Source organism: Anopheles stephensi, chromosome 2 (genome assembly GCF_013141755.1).
Source record: "Anopheles stephensi strain Indian chromosome 2, UCI_ANSTEP_V1.0, whole genome shotgun sequence".
In the NCBI taxonomy this organism is placed as follows: Eukaryota; Metazoa; Arthropoda; class Insecta; order Diptera; family Culicidae; genus Anopheles; species Anopheles stephensi.
Window position 1 is genome coordinate 70,103,089 of NC_050202.1, and position 23,061 is coordinate 70,126,149.

Genomic DNA, 23,061 nt, shown 5'->3' on the forward strand with positions numbered 1-23,061 from the left:
CACCATGCCCACCTAAATGCTGCTCACACGCCACTGTCTGCACCGAAAAACGTGTCCTAGTCGCTATCTTTCAACCCGGGGCGTGTCTTATCGGGTGGCTGGCAGGTTTCGCATTTTATATAACATCCGTCTTTAAAACCGATCCTAGAAGGTTGTATGCGCTCCAGTACAGTACCGTCCACCACCAACCATGGAACGTGACCGTCGCACAAATGTAGTAGCTGCAGCAGCACTGCTGGTAGTGCTTTCGCTCGCCCTAACGCTACACGTTGCCGAGGCCAACATCTTCGGCGGTAAGCGCTTCCTGAAGGCGCAACAGGACTGTGTACACTTTCTCGGCATCAATCCACTCCGCATGGGCCAGTACAAAAAGTTCGTGTATCCGGGCGATCGGGAAACGATGTGCATGATCCGCTGCATCGGCATTACACTGGACTTCTGGGACGATATCCTAGGGTTCAACGTTAGTCTGGTGGAGGATCAGTTCAGCCCGCTGGTTAATGCCACCTTCAAAAAGCAGCTTGCCGACAACATTGCGCTTAAGCTGGAGCTGCTTGATCCGCTGGATAGTTGCTCGAGAGCGTTCTACGCTTTCCGTACGTTCCGTGCCATGCTGCGTCAGCAGCTGAACGGCACGGTTACACCGGTGCCAGACGTCAACTTTGTGCCGCTACAACCAGTGCAAATCTTAAACATCATCGTAGACTGTGCGCGTGAAGTGAAACTGCCTGACGCCTTCCTGACCAGCCTATCCAAGGGCATCATCGTTGACTGTCCGGAGATGCGTTGTCTGATACGCTGTGCCGCCATGCGCAGTAAACTGTATACCGATCAGGACGGAGCTTTGCTGGCCAATTTGCACCGCCAGTTTGAGCCTCCGGGAGAGGATCTGGCCAGTTTCGAGTTACGACAGAATATGTGCTTACAGCGGAACCAGCAACCAGCTACCGCGGACAACTGTACCCGTGCATTCCGGCAGTTCTTTGCCTGCCTGCGTCCAGATTTCGAGCAATATTTCATCCGAAACAAAGAGAGTGTCTTGCAGCATCCCATATTTAAGAGTGAACAGCTCTCGGAATGCCAAGCCTCGCTGTTAGCACAACAAACATCACAACAAACGCAAACAAATGCTGGAATGGATCCGTTAGGAGGAATGAGCGGAAATTTGGGGTTACTATTAAGCTCGTACTAATCTTAAGCTTGTGTTGTCGTACTTTATTCCATTAAGTTTTGTAAATATAAAAAATACTTTGTCTTGAACCATCCCAAGCGTCCATTTTGTTCATTTGTCAAGGCTTTTCGAGCATGACGATAGCTACTTCATGTTTTATTCCAGAACGAGATGGGTCCCTGCAGCTTCAGATGGGAATGCTAGGTATCAAGGGCAATGCAAATGGATTAACACTACGAAGACAAAACACGACAATTATCAACGTGTTTACACGGCCCGAAGCCCCCACACAACTGTCACAAATGTGTTATTTCTGCATATGATTTTAACCAAATAGACGAACTATCACACTATCAAACACACACACAAATACACGAGAGATAGGGAGAGGAAAACAAGGGCAACCGTCAAAGGAGCACATAAAATTTACATTTAATGCAAACAAAACTCTGAAATGTGGCTCCCTCTGTGTGGCTGCTATGTGCATTCGCCTCCGTTAGCGGTTTAAATCCGGAATTTTCGCCTCTTTCCCGGGCGCGCTCAGGCACCAGCACTTTGAATACATAATCGGAAACTCAGGAAGCTGCTCCACTAACCGACGGAAGCGGATAATGCACTTGTGCCCGGTGGTGCCAAGTGGTTGGTGTGAGCCAATGGTAAAAAGACTATGTAAGATATGCAAAGGCAGACACAGACACAAACGGGTGCGCCCGAGCTGCCCGCCAGGAAAACCTGCCCAAACGAGCTTTACAGGAGCGTACAATTGTGAGGTGGTTTTGCGAGAACAATGCTCGCAATGGTCCCACCAGCCGGAGTACCAGCGTGCCAGGGTAAGAAAATAAGCTCCAAACGAAAAGAAAGAGGGAAAAAAAGTGCTTACATTTACATTTCATTACACCGAGTGCTGCAAACCGATCGGTAGTGGTGTGTGTGTGCTGGAACGGTGAGCTCACTAACGAAAACTTTGCTACCTTTACCTTTGCAGCAACCAAAAAAAAAAGTGTATATATAAAACACGAGAATGCCCTTGAGCATGCTGGAGCATCTTCACAATAGGTATGAATCCGAATCGCTGCAAGGCTTGCGACATGAAGTATGTCACAATGTGCAAAAGTTTTCATTGCTGATAGAGGTTGATGTTACTGTGCCAATTTGTGCATGAACCGCCGTTTGTGCTCTATCCGACAGGTCAACGATCGCTAATAGGAAATATTGTACTCGTTTATTATGTCAATAGTTAACTGAAGCACTCATGGAGCTCAACAGCTTAGATTGAGCAATGGTGGTATGGATGAGCTAATGCATTTTTATATGACAGCTGTAAGCTGATGAAGTTAAGTTAAATTTTTTATTCCAGTCAACTACATCGTAGACTCAACAACCTCGAAATCAATCAATCAGTCAAGTCCTGAGTCCTGGATTCGATACTCGATCCTCAATTTAATCCTTCCTCTGATACAATCTCGAAAGGTCCCGGTCTGCCATTTCTAGCTTCCTGTAACTTTATTCTACCCTCAATTTATTATAACTAGTAACGGTACATGAAATGATATCTAATTTAGCCTTCAACAATGTTGACAATCATTATGTTTATACTTTAAATCCAGTATAGAAACAACAAAGAATATTTCAAATCGTAACTTCACTCATTTGCATAGGTAGTAGTATTGCAAGCAGCTCTGAATGTCTTTCTTACTTTCACATAATTTTTTCTAGTTTTATTTAAACTTGTACTTGCACAAGAATGTACTGGATTAGCTTAAACAACTTACAAGAAACACGGGTACCGATGGCAAAAACCAGGGTTGCAGCTGGTTTGCCATTTTCGCTTTTTATGTACATCGTAAATTGTGTTTTTATGGCACATACGGTCATACGTGACCTTTGCAATGCTCAAGCCATGGTAAAAAGCTGATTTGTGTGGAACAATGAAGAAACTTGAAACAAAAGCAATAGATTGTTTTGATTGTAGTAACATACCAGAAGATAAATGAATGTTATAAAATAATAAAAATGAAAATAGTTAATAGATATAGTTTCAAATTCATCTTCAAAGTGCACAGAAAAAATGAGATTCTTAAAGACGCCTGGAAGCATACCGTGTCCGTATAGCTTACCGAGCAGTTAGTCACTTTCTCCACTTTCTCACACCTCAGGACGAAACTTGTACTCAATTCAAAACGGCTCGTTAACCGAACAAAATGAAATTCGATTCATATTTCCCTACCCCGGTACGGCATAGGCTCTGGGGAATAGAATGGAACTCCTACTGCCCCAGACATCGCACATTTCCATCTGGTCAAATGCAACGTCCCGGACATGTTTCCGATGCCCAAGTCAGTCGCCCATATTTCGTTCGATTCGGTTTTCAATACGATAATATTTACTCGACCATATGTTGGAACTGCCGCACCGCATACACATGCCGACGGCATCAAACGCAACGGTCAACTCCGCACACACGGTGTAGACAAAGAGAGCATTGGCAAGCGTATAGCTGAAGGTCTTCGGACCAGCGTGCAGAGATGCAAAAGCACAGCAAACGAATGCTGGAAATTTGCTGCCAGAAGGATTCAAGCAATCTGGCTCGTCGGCGATATCTGAGCCCGGTAGCGAATAGGCCAAGTGATTGAGTGGGCTTTTTATCTGCACTAGACAGCACACGGGCCTGTCGGGCCGACCGAAGCCAAGAGCCCTTGTATTTATGCAAATTCCAAATAGGCACTAGCCAATTTTCGTTTTGCTACTGCTTTTCTGCCAATAATTCACCACATTTCCATCAGAATTCGAGTCGTGCATCCGGCAAACCTACGCTCCTCATAGGAAACGGGAAGGGAAGGACAACGGACAAGCTTTTCTGATTGAGAAATGGAAGCAAATATGTTATCTGCGCCCCTTTTGCCGGCGACAATGCACAGATGGGAGAATTTTGGAGATTGCATTCTTTCCGTGCAATGATAGTTGACCATTCGTTGGATTCGGGTTTTTAACTGAATGATTTAATGTATATTTTTATAAGCATCTTTTTCTATCAAGTTTGCTAAATTCAGTTTCAATAAAAGAATACCTGTATAACATCTATAAAAACAGGCAAAGCAAATCGAGAAACCAATAAAGTTATCAGCAGATTGAGTGTTTTTTTTTCAAGTAAAACTTTCTGCAAAAAAGCCATACAAACGTAGAAACTTTTTTTTTCACGAGGGACAAAAGAAAAAGTTATGAATCGTACTGCAAGGATGTTGAAGTTCGATAAGGGAAATAAAAAAAAAGACTAACCAATCAATACGATCCGTAAAATTAAAAGCCAACCTGAGTTAACCAAGGATAAAAACTATTGTTTTTTTATGCTTCGAATTTTATTTTTTCAATTCCAACCAAATAAAACAAAAACCGAATCGTTAAAAAGGTATACATATAGATAACAACGCAAACGCCTTTTTTCATTTCATTCAAAATTTTCATTCGACGCGAGACAATGAAGTCATGCGATATGAAACTTTGTTTCTAGACTTTTCTCATTGGAACAATTGGAGGATAATTGAATTAGCATTAAACGATGATTGGGTGACCACATCGACACATATAAAATTATTCAATAATTCGATTAGTTTTTCATGTCGGTTTATGGTGCAAGTAGCATTCGTGCCAGGTAAAAGCATTTGCATACGGGTATGTGTGTGTGTTTTCCTTTATTATTTTGACAAGAGCTTTCATTTGCATCCCAACATGTTTGAGAGACATGACTTAATTTAATTAACACAAACGTCAAACTTTACTGAATTATATATCTTGACGCCATCTGCATTTCGATTTTCACTGCAGCATTTTTCCCAATATATTTGGCAAACGTACACACAGAACTATAATAAGAGAAAAACCTATGCCATCCCCGTTAACAAAACATTATCCAATTTCCTAAAACCGATTGGCAACTCTTCCCCAACATCCATTTGATATCGGTTCAATTCGCGAGGGAAACACAACCCATGCCCGAAAATTCAAACCTCGCCCAGGTGCTCTTCATACTGGCCAATGTTTGACGATCCCGGTTGCAACATAAATCACACACCTTCTTTCACCCCTTTTACGCTTGTTCGATTCGTTCAGTGGCGTTCCTTCTGCCGGGCTCATGACGAAGGTACGCAGCAGTATCATTCGCGAGCACATAAATAATCATCACCAGTGTGTAATCGGTTCGGTCAACCCACTCTAGTTTGTGCTCACAAATTCCGTACCGTCCAAAAAACCGTCCAAATGTCACAATTATTTTGATTTCAGATTTTATCGCTCCGGTAATCAAACAACGCCCATCGGACCTGCTCACTCACCTCAGCTCAGCACCATCCACCGAGTCCGGTTCCGAGCTGGCTAGAGAACCGATGCTGGTCGCGTCGGTCACACCGTAAAGCTGTAATTGAGAACTTTTGCCTAATTACAGCGATACTCGAGAGCGGCGGTGCGATATCCTGCCGTGTTTGCGCTAACAAGTAGTACACATTGATCAGCGTTGAAAGCAATTGGGTGCTTTGATAACTAGGTTCGAATAAAGATTAAAAGCGATTTGCCCACCGGCACATCTGGGAACCGTTTTCTGCTAACCGATAGGTGTGCAGCAAACAGCAGATGATGATGAGTTTTAGCGAATGTTTTCACCGATCCCATTGGACGATAGAAACTCTGGGCTACTTTCGTCTGTTGGAGATGTTTCAGATAGGTTGTGCCATAGAATGGAAAATGGATTGATACATTTTCCCGATTGCATTCTGATTAATGCAAAAGCAAAGCAAATAGCTCTGCACTATTTTCCAGAAACACGTTGGATCGATACGACTGAACCGTGAGAGCAGCCTGCCTTTGCCTTTAGAATAAGTTTCTCCGTTCCTCAGAACTATTCCTGTACTCCATCTAAATACTTTCAAACTACCTCACCTGCGTTGGAGCCGGGCTTGAGCTTTAATGTGCAAAGTGTCGTTCCTACGTCCTTTTGATTTGATTTATGACGTACTTTCAGCTGTGTTTGCTATAAATATTTACGACCATAAAGGGTACCGCTTTGAAAGATTTAACATCACCTCGGACATGTATCACCTGTGTGCATCCCGCTGTGAGCTTCAGCTGTGTCTGGTACGCTTCTTGAGGTTGGACTCTGAACTATACATTACGTAACATAAAATATAAAAAACGGCTCGAAAAGGATAAGATCTGACGGGTTCAACCGGCGCCATTTTCGCGATCTGTGGTAAGTGCTGATTATGGTTCTCTAACAGACAAACTGTCAAACAAACCTTGTCTAATCACATCAGTGGGTGGATCGGTATTATAACTTTGAGTTAAAGAAGTGTAACTTTTGCCAAGCTTTTGTTTTCCCGTCTAATCCTTTCAGCAGATTCTTCTTATTCTTTTTTCTGGCCTTTACAGTTGGTACAATGTCGATCCAAATGTGGTTTTAAGTGAAGACTCAACTCATACTGAAAACAACTAGCAGCGCTAATGGACAAGATTTATTTGTGTGAGAGACAAATTTTACATAATTCATACGTTTTAGATTAAATGCGAACATTTACATAAAAATTGGTTGCTAGTTCATAGACTTACTATATGACCATCATTACCATAAACGACCAGAATTATTCTTAAATGCTTTAAAGTCATTAAAAAAATCTTTAAACACTTTAAATTTAACTTTGGGTTGGCGGAAGAAATTATGTCATAATCGAATTTGCATTCGTTAGAGTTAAAGCTTATGTTAAGTTTCAAGCTCTCTGCGTTGTCGAACGGATAGCAAATTTGACAAAACGGCTTTCTCGATCGAGAAAGCTTCCGTCAATCACTAGAGCACGGCCATAAGGGCTATATATGCAGGCTTTGCACTACGAATAACTCATAGATACATTAAATATACGACGCCTATGATGAGCACTTTTAATTCCAAAATAATTTCGCTTGCAGTTTTAATAAGCACCATTGCAGCACTCTTGTTCAATTTCAACGCAGAAAGTTCTTCTCAACCAAATCTACCACTGAGCAACATTCACCTGTTAGCGTGTTTCCGACACCGTCAGGATGATTTCATAAAAACCGGCTACTCCCCAAAAATGGTACGCTGACTGGCCTATTTTCGCTAAGTGTATAACATGATGGTGTCAGATGTTTGAACAGGCACTGCTAGCTGCTGACGGTATATGAAAAAGATGGCTGCGTGTAACCGAAAAGCAACGACCAAAAAAAAATCACACACACACACACAAACATGATATATAGGTATATTTTCCAACGGTTGCGCAAAATTTATGATACCATTCTTTTTTCGATTTCTAGCGTTACATTTCGCAACCCATGCTGAGACATGCGCGCGTAATCTTTATAAGCTTCCGGTTATGGTGGTACTAAATGTTTTTTCGTAATTTTTTTTTTGTTTGGTTTCTGTTCTGTTCGTCTATACGAAATGTTTACAAACCGCACGGTGAATATCATCAGGATGAACGTGAGTTTTGGTAAGTAATAAAAACAACCCCGAAATCATACTTTCGAAATGTGAAAGAAAAGCAAAAGCCGTACAACAGGCCAACACGAGCGTTTTGTTTTTTTTCTCTCTCTCTCACACAGCGTTGTTGCTAAAAGCCTTTGTGGTAACGGCACGGTCTCGAAAGGTAACGCATGTAGGGCTCGTGAAGAGGTGTTGAGTGAAATACGGCCCGCTTCCTAACAAAGCTGCCTCAGCATGTGGAAAGACACTTGCCAAATCCTTCATGGTTTGCTTGCTTCTTTCGCTTTCCGGACGCCACGCGAGAAACGGGCAAACTGCTCAATAAAATGTAATCGCCAGTGCAAACTTTTTCAGCCACATTGCGGCGGAAAAACCCCCAAATCCCATAACTACCGATTACGGACTGTTGCCGATGACAGGGAAACAAGTCCGCGGAGAGTTCTTTGCGTCAGCTGTGCATACAAACCCGCATTCCATCTCGCAATCGAGAGCCGTCATCCAGAATTTGAAAGCAATGCTCGAAAGGAAACTGTTGGTACGATGCTGGGCGAGGGAGCGAGAAGAAGCAGGACCATCGCCAAAATAAATAAGCGCCATGTTTATCCTGCTCGTTATCTCCGTGCGGTGTAGTATCGACGAAGCAAAACCACACGCATATTCGCCCGTCCGTCCAACGGCTGAAGACACCGTTCGTTCGTGCTGCTGGGGTGGACAAAAATCTGTTCCCCGATTCAACCGGGGAATTTTCTAAACCCCCTCGAGAGATTTTTCTCCCGGTTTGCGAATCGGGTAAAAAGGCAGAGAAACGCGAGGATGAAAGCACATAAACATGCGCCTAAAATTATACTAAAAATGATTACACTCATCATTCACAAAAACGAAACGGTATCGCGCACACACACACAGCATCAACCGCCGATCTTCGTTGGGTTTAGTTCATTTTCCTTCCGGTGGAAAAAAAAACTGTTCCACCTATTCGCCTAGGCACACACATTGCAGTCTGCTGTTTGTCTATTCAAGATCATCATTTGTGCGAACATTTTTTCCATCCTCTCCCCGTGTGCGCACAGTCGATTGACCGATAACTGTTTTTCTTAACGAATCGTTCTTCGATTTTGGGACGGCTTTTTTCCCCCTATACTTCTTTTGGTTGGTGTACCATTTTCTTTTTTGCGGTGGCATCACCATTCGTCGATTGTGGCAAGACAAGGGGAGATGGGCCGAAGAACAAATTGACGCAATTAGGCCACCACTTATTCGTTATCTGCACGCCTACTGGTAGTGTGGCACGGGTGTTGGTGAATATATTACACTTTTTTTTTGCTAAACACTACCCGCTGCCTTCGGGGGATTACTTGAGATTGAGGATGCTATCCAATATCGATTTGGGCCTGCTAAACCCATTAATTTGGTGCGTTGTGTGCGGGAAAACGAGGGTTTGACAGTACGGAGAGAGACCACTAAGTCAAGGTGTAAATACTATGATTAATTATAAACAGAGGCTTAAAATTGTTCGGTTCGTGTTATTGGAATATTATCTCTGCGTGGATGTGTGGCGAAAGATTGAAACGATGTAATAAGGGGTAGGATGAAATGGATATAAGGTTTAGTGTGTGAAGTGGTAAGGATGGTTCTTTGTTACTGTTAGGAGTTCTTTGCTTGAAATGTTAACTTGGAGCCTTGCGAATACCTCAAACAGTAGAAATAGTACCAAAGTTACAAAAACTAGTATTTTATGGATTTCTTTTTATTTCTTTTAAAATGCGTTGCATTTTCTCAAAGTAAATACTACAACAATATCTGACAGATAATAGTATCGAAGAAAGGAATATGAAATACGTCGTCGGGTTTCAGCTATGGTTTAGCTATTCACACCTGAAGAATATTAAATGGTGGATATGTTGATTGAAGATAAGTAACTGACTATGCTCTGGCGGCAGTGAAGCCAGCAAGATGCTAGTTGCAGTATAATGACATTACAAACCATAGAGTTTGGTTTCGGTTAAAATTGTGCGAATACGGATATAAACCATCTTGAAAACCTCAAAACTAGTTGTAAAAGATTGGTAACTGTTGGTAAAACACGAACATTTATAACTTGTTGAATAACCCTTCAGTAACCACAAAAAAGGAAACCATTTACTCCAGCTGAATCAGCACAAAATTTGGTAGAAGATTACTTCCTCAATTCCGAGAAGAGAGAGAGAGAGCATTCAATCGATAATGCAAAAGCCCTCAAATGTAAATAAAGCTACGCCATACGGTCAGCCCGTTCGTATCGAACAAAAAAAAAGGTGTATCGGTTTTCCTAGAAATCGTCTACTACCTAAGAGAAGTTAAAAGTAAAGCTCTGCATATTTTTGCTTGGTCTTACAAGTTACGATCCTCACTCGTTTTTAAAGTAAAACGCCATGATTGATTTTTTTTTCTGAAGATGATCGGCCCTTTAAAGCCTAGTTATTTGGATCTGGACGGGCATACAAGTGCTTGAAATTATCTTAGCGAAATTCGTCCTCTCAGCTTGCTCCGAAGTTCATCAAAGTCCATCAAATATTCCTAATTTTCCTAATTCCTTCACACAGTTGTTGAACTTCTGAGCAATCTGCCAATGTCAGTGTGCTTAAGACAAACTTTCGTCGGAATGTTCCGGCTCGGTTCAATAATTAACAGTAACGTTCCATTTTGCGAAATCAAAATAACCCAAAGTGTTGCCGGTGGGGAAGAACCGGCTCGAGTATGGACAAAGAAAATCGGGCGTCGGGTTAATAGCAAACTTTCGACAAGTTTGGCTATCTTCTTCAAGCAGAGAGCATACACCAATCATGCCCTTGGTCCGTTTTGAAAGTGACGTCATAGTTTACATTTTAAGTCTAGCGATTGAAAAAAAAACACACTATCTACTAGAAAGTTCAACGTCTAGGTCAAGAATGCATAGAGCTGTGGAGAGAAATTTGTTATTATTATTAGGAGCAGAAAATGGTAAATGGTTTGTGGCTTTACAACAGAGCCCAGCTAACTTTTCAATCAATAATGAATTTCGTGTAGACACCCCAAATCCTTCGATCGCTCCGGCAGAACATAGCTTAGCACACATACTTCCAGGCATGGTTTCTTGAACTTTGATAGAGGAATTTTCGATTTCAAAGTTCGCTATTCAAGTCGGTCCTGGTTTCGGTTGATAAACTTACTCGAATAGCTTAAAGCTTTCCAAGGTTTCTTGGAATTGGAAGCATTGGAATTCACATACCAATACCACTCTGCAATACGGATACTCTTCAATTAAATGTGTAATATTATGACATTTGAAAGAAAATAATCCCACAGATCTGTAATAAGGTTAGAGAACGCTTTCAACTTACCTGTTACTTTACACACAAGTAAATCCTCATCGCTACCATCGTTACAATCGTCTTCTCCATCGCACACGAAGCTTATGTGAATGCACTGTCCGTTGCCGCAGCGGAATTGACGTTCAGCGCACTGAAGTGTCATGTTAACTAAAAAAGAAAGAAGAGAGGCTGTATTTAAGATAGGTTTTGAAATAAAATCATAACTAGGTAACTCCTTGCATAGGATTTCTCTTAAATAAAAGGAGTAATATTTAAATCCTTACACCGTGCAAACTAAAAGGCTTTTAAATTATATAGAATGTTATATATCCAGTGCCCTTATTAAATGTTTGCAAAAGTCGATCAAAAGACAAACAGATTAGGTTTTCATCCTCAAACATCCTGAAGGTTCCCGTCGAATACGGGTCAAGCTGGTATGTATCAAACGGTTTATGTATCAAATATTTGTCATCAGTTCATGGAACTGCCTTTTCCCGCAAATTGTTACCCAACAGACCTTTTGCTTTGCGGAAAATAGACAATCAAGATTTTTTTGCGATAAAAAAGAACCAAACCAGCATGATACAGTGCTCGAAAGGAAAAAGAAACAGATGAATAGCCCTCATTAAAGTCTTGCTGTGTCTGACACCGTTCATCGGGACAACTTGTTGAAATTTATCTGCCTGAATATTATTCACTTGGAGCTGATAGGCTGATTCACAATCATAATTATATGGTGGAATTGTTAGTTATAATTGTAAGTGGTGCAAAGCTAACCCAAGTTTAAGCTTCTTTCATAGTTTGATCAAATTTTAAAGTATACAGTACTCCGCCCGTTATGGAACGGTTATGGTGTTACACGTGTTATCTTCTCCTTATTCTATCCTCATTTCCTGTCTTGTCAGTACTCATGAAAAAGGTATGTTTCTCGCTTCACCTAACTTTAACTCGTTGTAATACAGATTTTTTTTTTCTCGCTATACTCTCGTCAGGATTTACAAATCAAGCACTTCGAATGTTACGACCTTCCGTATTCGCAAACGAATTTGGAAAAATGCGTTATTCAAACACCTCGAACCGGTCCCCAACTGTTGACACTTGTGATGAGGACGCTAAATGTGATACAGCGGGTGTTTATCGATGTTGTGGTCTACTCACAGTATCAGCACACCCGGACGTACCTTTTCGGCACATCCTTTGATTACTGTGAATTTATAGCCGCATCCGACTCTTACACTAATCCCGTTGCCAAGCTGGTGTACGCCGTAGCTCTGCAAAAGTTTCCCCAAGCGCTACTAGAGTGTCCGGCCAGTGGAGTGGTCAACATTACCGATGTGAAAATTGATGAAAATTTAGTACCACCAATTATGCCGGCCGGAAGATATTACACCCATTTTCGAATGTACAACAAACGGAACCAAACGCTTCTTGCGTGGAAGGCCAAATCGATCGTCTCACAAGTGCGAACCAATCAAACGATGAGCTTTTATGGATGATTGTGGATAAGAATATAAGTGTATGAAAATTTCCATATGTGTTTTATTAATTCATTAATTGATTGCTCAATCGAACCTTTTAATGTTGTCTCACTAGTCGTCAAAAGACCTTATGATTCAAATTATGCGAATTGAATTCATTTAACGAAAAATTTCTTCCATGAATGTCAGATTCTTTTATGCTATATGACGAGCAGATGATAAAGAACATTTTAAATCCAACCTTTAACAAACCAATTAAAGTCTAGTTAAACAACTATTATACTTAAAATACTCTTATCAGTTTGAATATCATTGACGCAATAATCATGGCATTTACATCCACTTTTGCCATTCGAGCAATCGTCATTAGATTTTCATCTAGCTTTTAATGCATTAGTTAAGCCTCGCTGACCCGGTCAGTAACTGTAGATAATAATGTATCTCGCTAACGTTCCGCGCAGTTCATTTCAGGCTCTCAACATAAGCGACAATGCTACGTTACATTCCTCTGTGTTTGATTATTGTAGGCATGATTGCGTCCGAACATATCTTCCAGAGAAATGCCAAGGCAAGATTTTGCAGGAACTCCAACCGTGAATTCAACAACAATTCATTTATCTATCGTTTCTACAGCCCTTTTTTGTGCGCAGGTTCGAATGTGACAGTGAAACTAATGTGTACATGAAAGTGTTGCGGTGCAATTTGGAGAGTCCGCGTCATTCGCCCCAGTTAATCAACATCGTCGTCAATATTGAACAACCACTGCCCAAGATATATGTCAGCACTAACCTGTACGTAAAACAGCGTCAAAGTATGATGTTCGTGTACGGTACCACCTTCGAGTATTGCGAGTTTCTAATGCGCAACGAATCCCGGCAAACGAATCCCGTTGCGGTGCTCATCTACAACTATGCAAAGCACAACTTTCCTCAAATATTGCGGCCCTGTCCATTGGCGGGAATCTTTAACGTGACTGGTCTGCATGTTGATAGAAACCTGATACCACCGTTCGTCACACCCGGCGGATACTTTGCCGAGCAACGATTCTTTAGCAAACGGAACGAAACAGTGCTCCGGTATGAGTCGGAGTTTGCCGTGTCTGCACCTTCAATCTTTAACAAAACCATGACATTGTTTGCCTTTAAGTAAGTAATGCTACAGAAGGGAAGGCAATTACATGTAGCTACGGAACAGGATGATTGAAATAAAGCAAGCAGAACGAAATGAGAATTCATTTGAAGGAACTCCGGTCCGGTGACAGAGGCTATAACAGCGCCGATCTTCACACGGCAGGATCGAGGTTCAAATCCCATCAAGAACACCTCCTCGTACACAGAATTGACTATTCAGCCAGAAATAGCTGGTCAAAATCTTCCGAGGTTGTAGAGCAAAGTAAGAAGAAGAAGAAGATTGCCCAAGAAGAAATATATTTGACAGTAGACAGCGTTTTTATCATTCAAGAGCTTTCCCAAAACCCAATGAATGTTTTCCAGTTTTCATATCTTTTTACGAGTTGAACAGCAAATATTTACAACTTGTAACATTATCCATCGAAATTTCCATTTCCAACTCAACTTTACAAATGTCAGATACTTATTACTTAGTGATAACTGCTTGGCGGTCATGGTCGGCTGCATATGACATTTTCCGCAGACGACGCAACGCCATGATACCATCTGCACCTCATCTCATTCTATAATAACTTAATTGTATGTTCTAATTATGCTAAATCTACAACATCAGTAAAACTGTTTAATGAGGAACTTGTAACAGGCAGAATTTTACAACCAGTTTTATGAGGCACAACAAAAATAGAAACTAACAGTCAGAAAAGAGTCATCGGCGATGAAACGTCTTCGAATCCTGATTCTAGTGCTGGCCATAACAAACACAGCGTTTTCTACAAGGGTACCGATAGATTTTACAGCCAACCCCAAAAAAAAAAAACATACTAAAGGAGCATTATTTTTGCGCTCAAGATTATTTTGAAACGATTTCAGTGCATAGGCTACCCGTACGAGATCAGTAAACTGCGCTACTGTCAGTTGGAAACGCTACGCAACGGAACACAGGTGACCGGAGTTGTTGTAGAAATTTTACACAATTTGCAAAAGGTCTTCGTTACCGGTGGCCTTTACATACAGTACTTCCGGACACGCGCTCAACTGCTAACCACCACGATGGAGTACTGTCAGGAAAACCGGGACCCACTGTCGGTTGGAAATGCGGCAACAAAATTTACCCTAGATTATGCGCAGCAGCATTTTCCGCAGCTAATTACCGAGTGTCCTATCGAACGCGGTAAGTTGTTCAACGTTACCGGTGTGCGTGTTGAAGATGCGCTTATACCAGCATTTGTGATACCGGGATCGTACTACGTGGAGTTGCGCATCTACAACAAACGAAATCAAACCGTATTTAGTGGTTCGTTAGATGCAGAGATAAAATGAATAAAAAGAAAGGGAAATCTGTCAAAGGTGCATTGTAAAACTGCTGACATAGGAAAACAATGAGAAAACTATAAAATAATATAAAAATAAACAATAAACAATATAATCAGTACCAAGAAAGAATTAGCAATAAAAAGGCAACTGTACAACGAATCAAGCAAGAGCTCAATGCTCACGATACAAAACCAAAACAAATACTTTAAATTTGTATAAGTTTGTACCTAAAAAAAGCGTAAGTATTATGTTAGGACTTAAAGACCATTTTTTACATAAAATAAACTATGGTCGAAATCATTGTTGGCCTTAAAATATTAAAGTCATTATCATTATTGTAGTTATGCTTGGTTAGGAAGCATCGTTATTATCTCATTATTTCTTTAAGATACCATCTGTTAGATGGGTCTACACGATTGCCGCGTGATCGTACTTTGAAATATTATATATACTACTGCTCATATTAATCTTCCTACCAAACTAACGGAGGCTTATGAAGCATTCTGGGTCTTCGAAATTTCACAAATTTTACTTTATTATTTCTCTTTTAAACAAAAAAGTATAAAAGATGATGACGGCTGTCAAGGAACGTTTATTCTTCACTATTGTATACCTCGTCGTGGATGCACGCTGTGAGCAACGTAATGCTAATCGTGTAAGAAAATGATAAATTTTAACCTAAAGTACACATACATAAGAATTTGACTAAATTCTAGTTTAAAATCCCATCTTTTTAGCCTCTCCTTATAAAGCGTTTCGACTGCACGGACGAACATTCTAAGGCGAGTCTGCTGATACAAAGCCGTCTCCTTACCTGTCAAAACGAACCACAGGTGGTCGACGTGTTGCTGGATGTACTGGAGCCAACGTCGAAGCTTGTCGTTAGCTTCAATCTCTACACTCAATACTTTCAGACGAAAAACTTGCTGTACGGCACGAGCTTTGAATATTGCGAGCTGCTGAAAAATGCCAACACACACATTAACCCGGTCACTAGAATTGCTCTCGAGATGGCGAAAGAAAATTTCCCGCAAGTGCTCAAGTCGTGTCCCTTACACGGCCTGTTCAATGTGACCGGTCTAGCTGTGAGTGGCAAATTGGTACCACCCTATGCACCCCAGGGTTCGTACTATTTTAACCTTCGTGCGTCAAACAAACGAAATCAAACGATCATTGCTTGTACGACAGAGTTTCACATTCTACAAAAACCTTTGTTCACTCGCACCTTATCGATGCTTGGATGAGCCGATTGTTAGAGGTAGTGTAAAATTTTCATTATCACTTGTCTTTTGAATTATATTCCATCTGGTTCACGAACAAAGATATCCCATAATGAATTGATTACTTTATTTACTCAACACTAGCGTCCCGAAAGCCGAAAGCCACGTTCTCCGAGACAACAAGGCACAACGCTCAAAAATCCTTCAGATTCGACAGGAAGAAAAAAAAAAGCGATCACATCAGCAAACTTTACCAAAGTAAATTACATACCTTCCTCACATATCGCACCACATCGACCGGCATAAACTCAGGCGAATTAGTGTAACCACAAGCACATTTTCCCTGCTCAAATTGCCACCATAGTAGTGCCAGTAGTTCGATAAACAGAGAAAGGCCCCCGGGGGGGGGCGGGGGAGGGGAAGGTTGGGTTCGAAAAGTCGATAATAGTAAAGATGCACAATAAGGGACCGAGCAAAATAACCACATTGGGGTCGGGCCACATCCTTAAGTCACTCGCCGTACCAGGGCGAAAGCTCGTGTGTGCGGACTGCGCCGATTACTTGTGCTGCGTTCGGGAATCTGCTAGCCGAAAAGCCACACGATTTCCGTCGGCCGGTACACCATCATTAAAATCAAATTAAGTAAGCACACACTCGGGGTGCTCGGATCCAATGAACTTACCAACTTGTCTGCTTTTAGCTCAACTTTTCCCCTAAAATGCTACCCACCAGACGCAACCGGGTCTGAGACAATAGCGCCACTGTGCATTGGCTGAGATGGTCGGCGCTGGACGTCTTGCGGAATCATTGCGTAAGATGTTTGAGCCGTACACTTAGCAGTATAATGGCGTCAGTTTTTCCGTTACCAGCTTTTTCCCTGACGGATGATATAACTTTGTCCTGTGAGTGGTTGGCGTGGAATATCATTATTCCGGTCACGTCACAGTCATCCGGGAGGATAGTTCGGTTTCATCGATCCCACCCAGCACCGAAGGCAATGTGATAAAGAAGAAAAAAAAAACGACAAACTTCAGCAACTACGCGCGAACCAGCAGACACACACACACACAAAAACCACGCGAAAAATTATACGGTATTAGCAAAATGCAGTGGCAATTTTCCACTTAACTTCCTTCAACAACATTTCCACGTATTTCTAGTACAGTGTCTCTTATTACGTTCCGTCTTCTTTTGACATTGAGATGGAGCAAGTTTTGACGAGGATTTGCACTGCAGCTGGCCTGAATAAAGAACTGTAACTTGACACTCCTTTTCCATCGGACGGTGCGAGCTTGCTTTTGCACAAATTTCAATCCTATCTGATATTCTTACATTACACCGAAGGAGTGCAGTAGGATATGCAGTGCAGCTTTATAATTGAATGAGGAGAGTTTAGATTATACCCTAAGAACCTATTCCGCATCCATCTACCTGGCGGGAAACTTTTCGTGACTATAATTGATTTATTTTTTATACTGTACTTGAATGTCTTAAAGCTGATAATTGCTCCTATAACAAACCGGCCTTGATAATATATGTCAAATACAATATGAATGACATTTTCTCCTTCTTTTATTTCTAACGACCTCTTGTGCCGTGCTTGTCATTTCTGGCTTTCTGGACTTATTGATACCACACATAGTTGGAAAGTCAGTCCTCACTATGAGGGAGCAGTCCAGGTGAGAGTTGATCCCCAGTTCTGCCGTGGGAAGACCGGCGCCACTGTCGCATGAATAACGTACAAGAAGTAAAAAAGATATTATTGAAGAAGATTAAGCATGGACAATATGTTACTATTAGCAAGAAAGTGATAAAATAATGCTTTTGAAAATATACTACACACAGCACTGATCTAGGATCTTAGTATATCAGCATCCGACAGACTGCCGTTACCGTGGACGCCCACTTGACACATCCTAAAAAGACAAAAATATTCAACACGCGGCTGTTTTGCTCGTGTGTATTTAAGCGGCCTGCTCGCGACCAGCCCCACCACGTTTCACCGAGTCATTACGCCAGCTACAAAGTCAAACATTCTCCATTAACACGGCACTAAGAGGGCGCTTTGTGACACACGCTATTACTTCTCCCAAAACGATACTACCGCTCCGTTGTGCCGTTGCGTTGCTTTCGGTAGACAAAGCGAGATCCTTCGCCAGCTTCATTGAGGGTGCAAAAGATTACACAAAACGTATCAAATGTTCTTAACTCATTCAGAACAAGCCGACAAAACATACGAAGCTCAGTTGCCGTACCGAACCCCAGCCGAACTATCGTAGTTACGTACGCAGATATCTCGGTATGTATACTTCTGGAAGGTGCGCACCGTTCAAGAATCCGCACCCAGGGCAGAGCAATCGGTTCGGGAGAACAAATACAAACACAAACAAACTTCAACGCGTAACCCATCCAAACTGGTAGACAAACAAGAACGTTGTGTTATGGTGGAAACGGGCGAGTCCTGCTACAATCGTGCATATTCCATCTCATCCTGTTTGCCCGACCTACTACAGGCCATACCTTATCGACAATGTTGTTTTTGCTAGCTACGCCCAACGGACGAGGATGGAGCAGTGGAATGGTAGGGTGGTCTACACGTGTATGTGACCCCCCAGGATGCCAATACACCCCCAGTATCCTAGCTGCTGCTGGGAACTAAGGTCATGTGCCCTTTCAATTATTTCCATTATTTCAATGATTGCTCGTCCCGACCCCGAACCTCCGAACCCCAAGGACTGCTTAAGCATCACCACCTTTTCGAGCATACGAAACCGACGAGCTATTTCGTACGGGGAGATCCCACTCGACCACGCACTGCTGCAGTGCTCACGGGAAAGATGAGAGAAGTATCCTGTGTCTCAGGTGTCTCCGTGCCACGTTCCGTGCCCTGCTGCAAACGGCAAACCAAAACTCGTCCACTCGGCGAACTGTTGTCGGTCTACACTCATACCTTTCGCTCGGTACATAATGCCTCTCGATGTTTGTTCAACGAGCTATTCCATAATTAATGATGGAGCAAATTTGTTTGTCGAAGACGCGTAACAATAACACCGGGCTCCATCCTTTTCTGACCTTAGCTACCCCTTTTTGAAGCGGCCTTCTGCAGTGCACTCCGTTTCTTTCAAGCACTCGTTAAAATGAAAACATGCGGAAAACCGTCGGAAAACTGCTGGCAATATTTCGCCCCGCTTCCCACCCATCGCCCCATCCCTCCGGCCGGCCTATTATTCACGGACGCTCTCGGCATGGAGAGTTTTTCCCAGGCGCTGCTATTAGTGCGGCACAGTATTCATGTGTTTGTTGATTGAAGAAAGCATTGCGCTCACTTGATACAAAGAAATGCTCAGCGGAAAAGAATCATCTCACCGGTACGGTGGAGCAATAACATGCTTAAGGCAGCACACCAAAGCCACTCTGAGCAAAGGGAATTCCTCCACACTACACGACACTACTCTGCTAGTACGGTTGATGGGTGTAAGCGTGTGTTTGAAGAATGACAGCGGATGGAAAAGTACACTCATTTATCATGCTGTAACCCATGCCAAGTGGCAATCAAACATCGCCGCCGCCAATTTCGAACTAAGCCAGCTACCAAAAGGGTATTTTCAAGTTAAAGGAATATTTTCTATTCTGATGATTTTGAGCAGAAAAGATTATTCCTTGATACCGTTTTACAGCCGATCAGTTCAGGTGAATCGAATTTGGAATGTATTCATTTCACACGTGCATAGTTCCATTTAGAGCATCTTGACTTAAGCCTGTTCTTGAATTGAGTTCAGCATAGTTGCCTAATTACGGTACTCAACTGGCGCTCAGAACATCGCATGTCTGCTTACCATAATTTAGTAATGATCAGAGATTAAATCGAAATCCGATTTCATTAAGAAGGTATTCTATGGTATTTATCATTTTGGTAGGAAGAACAGAAACCTCATAGGACATGTATGATTCCCTGATATTCAAGTACCTTCAAGTGGCACAAGATCTATAATTAAAATATAGTCAAAATTCTTAGTTTACGAAACAAACGACGGAGGGTTTTGTGCTGGATGAGGACGCTACAAGATTGCTCAAACTGTTCACAGTAATTTTCAGTGCCTCTTTACAATCCATAATGAATAGTTCCAAAATGTTTTATGGCAATGAAATAGTATAAACTAGATAATGTTTGTTATTTTGTCTTTTTTGATGAATGATTCGTTATTTTCACATGTTTCAATTGCACAACCTACACTTCCATTATAGAGTAGGCCGCAATTAATGGTAGCAAATATAGAATGAAGGAATCATTTATAGAGAGGCAAATGTTGCCAGAAAACCAAAGCATCATTATGTTGAGAAATAACACTATTTTACACCCACGTCATTTGTAAATGCAAATGTAATTTTAAACGCTTTTGATTTTGAAGTTATTTACCTATGTGGACAAGCACCCGCGAGAAACTCCAGTAGAGTATGGAGTGTAGGTTGTTATGTTATTTATTTGTTATTGAATCCTGTTTGCGATGAGAGGGGATGATTTAATGGATCACTTCAACGTATAACACTTGCAACACTGCAACGAGCCTAAACTTGATTCCAAAGTTGGTTTGAATTGCAATTAAACGAATCTTAAATATTCGTTACTACTAGTAACATCATTTAAATTGATTACAACGTTAAAACTAAACTATTTTTCTTCTTTGGTAATTAAATGTTAAATATTTTAGCCCAAAAAATGTCCAATTTCATACCATTGTGCAATCTATGAAACATGCGTTGCAGTTTGCATACTATACGGCGTATTCCAAGCAGTGGAACAGACAATCAAAAATTGTCTAAGGAATGATTTTGCGGCAATTTTTAAGAAGCATTGCATTATTTTGATTTTACATTTAAAAAATACAACAAAAAGAATGCTCCTTTACTCGCTTCAACATTTCCGTCGAACACAATTTGTTAAAATTGGTTGACAGGCATTAGCCTGCTTTTGCTTTTTAATTAATTTTATTTCTTTGTTTTGTTCCAAAATCAGTTCGCACAGAGCACACATAATCTACGGCTCCATCAAACACGGTACGGCTGGCAGTACGAAACCGTGCGATTAAAAGAATGAGGCACAGCATAAACACCAAAATCCAACAACATCTGACTTAAACGATTTTGTGTGAAAACGCCTCTGCACATCAAACTTTTTTTTATCATCACCATTCTAAACAAATACAAACTTATTGCTAGAGCTATGCAAACAGCACGAGACTAGCCGTTGTTCAGCTTCTTGTCGAAATCATTCTTGCTGCACGGCATAGCACAATTCCTTGAAAACGCAACACATAAACCGACGAGCTACCGAGGAACATTTTGACACCAGCCCACGGTTAATTTGCTTCCTTAGCCACAACAACAAATTCGTTTCTTGCTTGCTTAAGCATACAAACACTGGGGTTCTCACGCTGCACGGAGACGCTGTGATAAATGAGAATGAATCGTGTACGAATAAATTTCATTCCCTCTGGCTTTTTCGCGGGCAAGATTTTCTACCGAGACAGTCACTTTTACTGCTCACGGATTTACGAGAGAAGTGAAAGTCTAAGTTAGTTTAATCAATCAGTTCCAGCAACTGCTCGCGACTGCGGTAGGTAAAACCGAGAAGGACTAAGTAGTTTGTAATAAGATTATTCAAACTTAATAAGGGTATGCATAGCTGTTGCCGCGCCTCGTTGAAGCTGTTGTTCAAGCAGGGAATAGAGTATTTCGGTGACTTTTAAATAACTGACACTTTGGCCGACGGATAAAAAGTATGTTTCTATTTATCCGATGAAGTGTTCACTAGCATTTAAACTTTTAAGTCCGGTGTGTAGCAGGAATGGTTAATCGGATTTTGAAATGCTAGCTGATGTAAGTTTTAACTTATTGTAAAGTTACTTAAATATAACGCCTAGACCAGGAGCATAGTGTTACTTCAATCACGGAACACCATTCAAAGACATTGAACATTTCGTTGTATTTTGCTCTTTTCCATCTCAGCTCTAGCACAGCTCTAGCGCTGAACCACAAAACTAACGACAGTAGAAAGTAAGGACATCTTTGAGGGGGAGCACAGCATGGGAATCGCATAAATTTTCATGATACTTTATCTCTATCAAGGTGCGTTGTAGTCGTGGCTCGAAGATAGAAATCCTGCGGAAAGCAAACGGGATGCTAAGCAACCGGCCTTCCGTTTTCTTAGCTTACATTTTCGCCTTCAGCGCGCCTGCCCGTCCAATGATGTCACTTAACAGATTACGTTTTTATCTCACCACGTTTTCCAACCACAGCAGCGCAGAAGCGGACAAAAAATCATGATAAAACTTCCATTTTGCGAGCGAAGCAATGCTCATCTGAAGCTCATCAGCAACGGGAAGGTGACCAACGTGGTTCGCGGTAGTATTTTCGTCAAGGATCAAGGATCAAGGATGGAAATAATGAGAAACACCACCAACTCAAAATGAAGCAATAACCAACGATGACCTTTCGATCTTTATTTTGCGCCGTTAAACTTAAACTTCACAATGAAAGCGAATAAAACCTCGGTCAGGTAATGCAAATTACATCAAATTGAACCGTTGTCGCTGGTCTGCAAGCAAAGCACAATTATACCTAAAAAAAAATACAAGTAGCGTTATTTCTTGTCCACAACATACTCTGATAAACTCACTGAAAATCAAGCAAACGGATCGATCGATGAGAGTCGCGTCGTCCTGCAGAGCTTACACAAATATAAGTGCCACCCACAGCAAAGCCGCAATGGAAGCAAAAGCACGAAGGAAAACGACGAAAAATGCTGATAAACGGGCCCAGCAAAATGGGCAATTTCTCGCCATTTTCGTCATTAGTGTCGATAGCCTTGCCAAACCAACGCAATACTACGTACGCATTAGTTAACAACGACATGGTGCGTGAAAAATTGGCTG

General features: G+C 41.5%; 5 protein-coding genes across 25 annotated transcripts in view; 4 read left to right on the forward strand and 1 right to left on the reverse strand.

The window, feature by feature from the left end:
- The window catches only part of LOC118504572 (low-density lipoprotein receptor), a 159,407-nt gene that overhangs the window by 111,494 nt on the left and 24,852 nt on the right, over window positions 1-23,061 (reverse strand). For all 21 annotated transcript variants that reach the window (XR_004905317.1, XM_036039193.1, XM_036039194.1 and 18 more), the window contains exon 3: window positions 11,018-11,155. Coding sequence is in view for 20 of the 21 variants with exons in the window: in XM_036039193.1 (XP_035895086.1) it covers window positions 11,018-11,155 (138 nt within the window). In the remaining variant the exon portion in view is untranslated. The remainder of the gene's footprint in view (window positions 1-11,017; window positions 11,156-23,061) is intronic.
- On the forward strand, window positions 32-5,660 carry LOC118504577 (general odorant-binding protein 45-like). The gene has a single exon (XM_036039224.1). The coding sequence runs from the start codon at window positions 191-193 to the stop codon at window positions 1,190-1,192; it is 1,002 nt and encodes a 333-aa protein (XP_035895117.1). The 5' UTR covers window positions 32-190; the 3' UTR covers window positions 1,193-5,660.
- On the forward strand, window positions 11,782-12,516 carry LOC118504580. Its single transcript, XM_036039227.1, has 2 exons — window positions 11,782-11,906; window positions 11,980-12,516. The coding sequence occupies exons 1-2, from the start codon at window positions 11,826-11,828 to the stop codon at window positions 12,481-12,483; spliced, it is 585 nt and encodes a 194-aa protein (XP_035895120.1). The 5' UTR covers window positions 11,782-11,825; the 3' UTR covers window positions 12,484-12,516.
- LOC118504579 lies at window positions 12,736-14,412 on the forward strand. Its single transcript, XM_036039226.1, has 2 exons — window positions 12,736-13,033; window positions 13,099-14,412. The coding sequence occupies exons 1-2, from the start codon at window positions 12,956-12,958 to the stop codon at window positions 13,612-13,614; spliced, it is 594 nt and encodes a 197-aa protein (XP_035895119.1). The 5' UTR covers window positions 12,736-12,955; the 3' UTR covers window positions 13,615-14,412.
- LOC118504581 lies at window positions 14,310-15,103 on the forward strand. The gene is made up of 2 exons (XM_036039228.1): window positions 14,310-14,373; window positions 14,445-15,103. Exons 1-2 carry the CDS (start codon window positions 14,311-14,313, stop codon window positions 14,913-14,915), a joined length of 534 nt encoding a protein of 177 aa, XP_035895121.1. The 5' UTR covers window position 14,310; the 3' UTR covers window positions 14,916-15,103.

Excerpts from the sequence above, each read along its gene's own strand:
- LOC118504577 (XM_036039224.1), top strand. The coding sequence starts at position 191 with ATGGAACGTGACCGTCGCACAAATGTAGTAGCTGCAGCAGCACTGCTG.
- LOC118504579 (XM_036039226.1), top strand. The coding sequence starts at position 12,956 with ATGCTACGTTACATTCCTCTGTGTTTGATTATTGTAGGCATGATTGCG. Across the intron at positions 13,034-13,098 it reads TCTTCCAGAGAAATGCCAAG|CCCTTTTTTGTGCGCAGGTT; the intron begins GCAAGATTTTGC and ends TCGTTTCTACAG.
- LOC118504581 (XM_036039228.1), top strand. The coding sequence starts at position 14,311 with ATGAAACGTCTTCGAATCCTGATTCTAGTGCTGGCCATAACAAACACA. Across the intron at positions 14,374-14,444 it reads ACACAGCGTTTTCTACAAGG|ATTATTTTGAAACGATTTCA; the intron begins GTACCGATAGAT and ends TTTGCGCTCAAG.
- LOC118504580 (XM_036039227.1), top strand. The coding sequence starts at position 11,826 with ATGGAACGGTTATGGTGTTACACGTGTTATCTTCTCCTTATTCTATCC. Across the intron at positions 11,907-11,979 it reads TGTCAGTACTCATGAAAAAG|GATTTACAAATCAAGCACTT; the intron begins GTATGTTTCTCG and ends TACTCTCGTCAG.